The following is a 5,105-nucleotide window of genomic DNA, read 5'->3' on the forward strand; positions in this document are numbered from 1 at the left end:
AGGGCACGTTCGCTCCCTTGGCCCCGACGGTATTACGAGGAAATGTTCCGGCGCTAAAATAAGTTACGAAAGCAGGAAAATACCACAGCGTTTAGAATTGCAATGCGTTCGTTGTGCAGCATTCGGCGGCGCGCCCAATGACGGTTCAACCACGTTTCAAGGTACTTTGGAACTCGGCGTGAATCTCGAGAAAGAGTCTTGGACATGTCGATACGGACATCGCTCTGATAGAGAGAGAGAGAGAGAGAGAGAGAGAGAGAGAGAGAGAGAGAGAGAGAGAGAGAGAGAGAGATAGTGATAATACATTTTCGGAGGATTTCATACATCGACCATGTATCCGCTCTGGAGGTGATAAATACAGAAATACTATGACTAGATCACAGCAATTGCTTCCGGTGGTTCTTAATCTTCCCCTGTACGATTCATACTTGCTTTCGACCCGATCCTCCTCTTGCACTCGTTGCTGTAACAGAAAGCGGAGAGGAATTTGTCAGACGAGCGTGATAAATAGTCGTAATGAGACGTCGATCATTTTTCATTGGACGAACGAACAAGTCGACAAACTTTGACGGTGATTTTTTTACGCGATCTCGTGGTATGACTCGAGGAGACGTTTCGGAGATTCGAGGCTCGTGCTCTCAACGTGGTATCGATTCCTCCGAATAGATCACGGGTTTCTCGTCGGTGGAGAACGATGAAAAAGAGGTCCTGCAGGTATACGAGATGGAAGAAGAAGTAGGGGATGATTTCAGGTAAGGGCGGTTTTACTCGAGGGGCGTCTCTCTCTCTCTCTCTCTCTCTCTCTCTCTCTCTCTCTCTCTCTCTCTCTCTCTCTCCGTGAGTAAAAGAGGGAGGGATGGAGATAGGTGAGAGGAGGGAAAGGGGAGAGTAAGAGAGAGAGAGAGAGAGAGAGAGAGAGAGAGAGAGAGAGAGAGAGAAGAGAAGAGGGCATCGTACCGGTTTAAAAACTGACAAACGAAGGACGGGAATATCCTGAAAGATGCATTCAGGTTAAACGCGGCAAACGAAATCGTCCTCATAAAAAGGAGAGGAGGAACGGGCGGCGATGAAGAGAGACGGCGGCGAGGAAAAGATGAGAGACAGGGATGGGCGAAGACACGTTGAGAGATCCGAAGGGATTTGACGAGAAAGTTACGTCCATCAAGATTAAGAGTCGAATTTGAACGCGCGCGTTTTCGGAGACGATCGATTTTCTACATCGTATTTGCGCACGTGCGACTTGTTTTCGAATTTCTTATTTCTTCTTCTTTTTTAATTAAAAGAGAAGATGTTATCGCAAACTTGCGGAGAAACTCGAAAGAAATGTCCAAAAGTACCAGAAGAATGTCTCGATGGATGATCTCAGTTATTTAAGATCTTTATGTTGCGCTTTAGGCATATCCTCGCATACATAGCTGCTTACAAAAAAAAGAAAGTCACTCAAAGGATATTCCAACTTTCCAAGTGCAAAAAAAGAGATTTGTGCCGTCACTGTTAATGAAAAAAAGCGCTTTATATAATGTACATATTCGTTGAAGAAAAAGAGATGTCCTCTCCGAAGATCGGATCGACCGACTTGAAACGTTGCCGAAGAGTAATGGAGCGGAGGGAGGAGGAGGAGGAGGAGGAGGAGGAGGAGGAGGAGGAGGGGGGAGGAAGGGAGGAGGAAGGGGCGGTAGGGCCGGAAAAAACGGTAGAAGAGGGACCGACACTCACGTACACACGTATGTGCATTAACGCACCGTGAAAGAAATCGCGGCACAAAAGCGTCGCTCCTCGAATGTATACGCGGTGCCCCTCTGAATGGAGTCTGCGATTTGAATGGACGGGGTTTCAGCGAGGGGTTTGCGCGCGCCATTGTAAGGGGCAAGGTCACAAATCTAGTCGGAAATTTCTTTGGGCTTCCCCGCGGTAACATAGCAGCGAGAGGAGATATTCACCCTTGGATGAAATTTACGGTCGTCAACGGGCGAGGGTGGTGTGGATGGAAGAAGAGAAACATTTTGGCGAATCGAAGCCGAACGCGCTCCGATTGGACGAGATTCGATTGGCTCGCCGACTGTCAATGCGCGAATGTCGTCGAACGGCACAATTGATTGTCAGTCTCGTTATCATCTCTCAGTCATCAGACTCTAACTACTTCGAAGCAGACTTTGGCAGGGGTTAATTGTGCTAAAATTATCCTGGAAGAAGGGACTATTATATGTGTGGACCGACGTAACGACGACGGTCAGCTACCGAACCAAATCACAAAGAGTTACTAGACGAGTACAACGAGCAGAGTTTGATGTTCACAGGGCAACGCGACGTTATCTTCGTATGTATCATATAACACGAATCGCGAGCCACGAGTTGCAAGAGTTACAAGAAAGAAAAGTAGAAACAATGAGAGATCGGAACACTAACCTTGAGAAGGAAGAGCCCGCGACGAAATTGACGTGAACACGTCTTCATTGACTCTGTTGCCACCAGGTGATGGCGTCCAGCAACACCTCGTCCTCCGGGCTCATCGGCTCGTAATTGTCGTAACTGTCGGAATGCATCGCATAAAGCGTGCCCGACGTGCTGTAGCCTTGGCTCCCGGCCGACGAGGTCTCGGAGACGAAGCTCGGCGTTGGAGAACTCGACGCCTCCGAACACGTCGTAGGGACGAAGGTCGGGCTTGGGTTCTGCCTGAGGTGTTGGTGCCGATGTAGGTCGGATCCGTGTGGACTATCGTGATGGTGGACCTCCCCGGTGACGCTACCGCGTAGTCTGAGCTCCGCCGGATGATGGCCAGAGTCGGAGCCGACCCCGTTTTCGGAACCACACATAGGCGAGTTGGAGGACGTTGAAGAAGTCGGTGAGGATCCACTGGACTCGTTGTTGCCGTCGTGCTCCTCCAGCAGACGCTTGAGACTCCTGATGTACTCCACCGCCATTCTCAAGGTCTCCACTTTCGACAGCTTCTTGCTGCCGGCTCTGGAACCACCATGAGTCCCGGCCGTGTTACTCCCTAGGGACTGCGCCACGCTCTGGGGTATGTGTTGTCTCAGGGTGGCGAATCCGTTGTTCACCTGCTTCACTCTGTTACGTTCGCGCGCGTTTCGCCTGGCCACCGAGGCGGGCTGATGCGGCACCGTACTGTAGGGTCCAGTGGGCTGACCGTAGATTTTGGATCGCTTGCATCCGTGCTGCATGGTGCCGCTATTGTTGTTGTTGTTGGCCGGCATGCTATTGGTGGAGACAATCACGTTGCCACGATGGGTCTGCGCGCTCGAGGTGCCGTGAAGGCCGTGGTGGTGATGCTGCTGCTGCACGCTCAGCATGATGGGCAGGACGCTCTCCTCCTTGAGCCCCATTAAGGTCTGGCCCGAACCCCCCCACCACTCGGGAGTAGAAGTTGTAGCAGCGCGTGCCAGGCGACCTTGATGCGACTCCGCTGATCGATATATCGATGGAAAACCGCGCGTCGAGGTGGGCCCGATGCAACCTCGTTAACTACACCTCGCAGTACTCGCGCGATCCTGAAGGTTGATAAACAACGGACGTATGAGCGTGTGTGTGCGTTTATTCGACCGAACTCGATAGAGAAGCGTGGGAAGTAATATAAAACCGCACCCTCGATGCTGTTGGTACGGTCCTGGCTCCCGAAATGCCTAGCTAAGGAGGGTTCGGGGCCTTATATAGCTGGGGCGGGCACGCGCCTATCCCCTCCACGAACCCTCGTACTCGATCCCGGGTCCTAAACCCTCGTCTTCTCCCTCTTCCCCGTCCTACCGGGACCCGCAACGCCTCATACCCCCGTGATTCCCCACTACTGCGGCCCCAAAGGCCCTATACTGCCCGAGATTCTCATCTTCGATCGTTCTCGTACGGGTACGTCGCATTGGTGCCAACTAACCCCGATTTTGTTCGTCGACTGACTGATTATTAGACCGAGATGCGTCGTTGTCCGATTGGTACACAACGTCTGTCGTGTGCTCGCAATAGTTGACGACTCGATCGCACGCGTGACACGTGCGAAAGGCGATTGGGCCTTGTTTCGCGTTTCACGCAGAGGAGCGTTTCAGAGAACAATTCTGCAAATTGTCGAGCGGGATAGCGAGAATTCATTCGCGATCTACGAGATCCATTCGCAAGGAGGCCGCTCTGTCCGCTTATGCCGCCCGGTACATCGATGAGGCTCATTGTCCGTCGAGGCCGTCAATCGCCGAGGGCCCTGCGCCGCTCACTTGAGAGACACTGGCGCGCATATACGAAGGGTCCACATCCCCACCGGTCTCGCGGTGTCTCGGGGATCGAAATTTGAACAGTTACCGGGAGAAAGAAAAGCTGGTTCGGGGGCCCGCGAGCGAGTGGACGGAAAGAGACAGCGAAAGAGCGGGGTGTAGAGCACGAGCGACGAGGACAGAAGCCGAGGAAGAAGAAGAAGAAGAGGAAGAACGACGACGGGGAACAGGGAGTGGGAGGAGATGGAGAGGTCTGCGGCTGGAGAGAAGCTGTGCAGAAGACGAAGAGACGTATCGGAGGAGGGTAAGGGAGCCCGGTGGCACGGAACGTACGTGTACCCGAGAGGGGCGGGGCGGGGCGGTGGGGAGAAGCTGCGCGACGGCAGACGAGTATAGCGATGGGCACGATTGCGGAACGTGTTTCCGAGATACGGCACGCGTTGTAAACACGTTGCGAGCAGCAGCGCAGAATGGCACACGGTCAAACATCGTCTCGGTAAACGAACGGATCACAATCGGACCTTCGTCACCCGAGTACTAACGTACCAAGCCACTGTTCTCCTGGAACTCGTCGATGCGGCGAAGAACCTAATCTCGCGGAATTGCGACAAACATAATAATGCGAAGAGAGCAGCAGATAGGATATCTGCGTCATACAAATATGTGTGCATCAATATCCGGAGGATGCATCGAGCCTTTGGATACATCGAATCGTCGGTTATCCTTATCGCGGCGCGGCGCGACCTGAAAGGAAGTTATCGGTGGAGAAGGAACGACGATATATACCGGCGCTCGCTGCCATCACTAGCAAAGAAAACGCGTATGACGATCTTGGAGAAGGGGAAAAGACGCGAGCCGTCCTCCCTTCCTCGCGTTTGTGGCGCGCGCCTACTC

The 5,105-nt window shown here is 52.8% G+C and overlaps 1 protein-coding gene across 1 annotated transcript; it reads right to left on the reverse strand.

Moving 5' to 3' along the window:
• Positions 1 to 288: 288 nt before the first annotated feature.
• Positions 289 to 3,621, reverse strand: LOC105182351 (achaete-scute complex protein T3). Its single transcript, XM_025300189.1, has 2 exons — positions 2,407 to 3,621; positions 289 to 463 (listed from the first exon to the last, which is right to left on the reverse strand). The coding sequence occupies exon 1, from the start codon at positions 3,339 to 3,341 to the stop codon at positions 2,451 to 2,453; it is 891 nt and encodes a 296-aa protein (XP_025155974.1). The 5' UTR covers positions 3,342 to 3,621; the 3' UTR covers positions 289 to 463; positions 2,407 to 2,450.
• Positions 3,622 to 5,105: the final 1,484 nt, after the last annotated feature.

This window comes from Harpegnathos saltator, unplaced genomic scaffold, assembly GCF_003227715.2.
Source record: "Harpegnathos saltator strain DR-91 unplaced genomic scaffold, Hsal_v8.6 scaffold104, whole genome shotgun sequence".
Taxonomy (NCBI): Eukaryota; Metazoa; Arthropoda; class Insecta; order Hymenoptera; family Formicidae; genus Harpegnathos; species Harpegnathos saltator.

Coding starts and splice junctions, on each gene's coding strand:
- LOC105182351 (XM_025300189.1), bottom strand. CDS start 3,341: ATGGGGCTCAAGGAGGAGAGCGTCCTGCCCATCATGCTGAGCGTGCAG.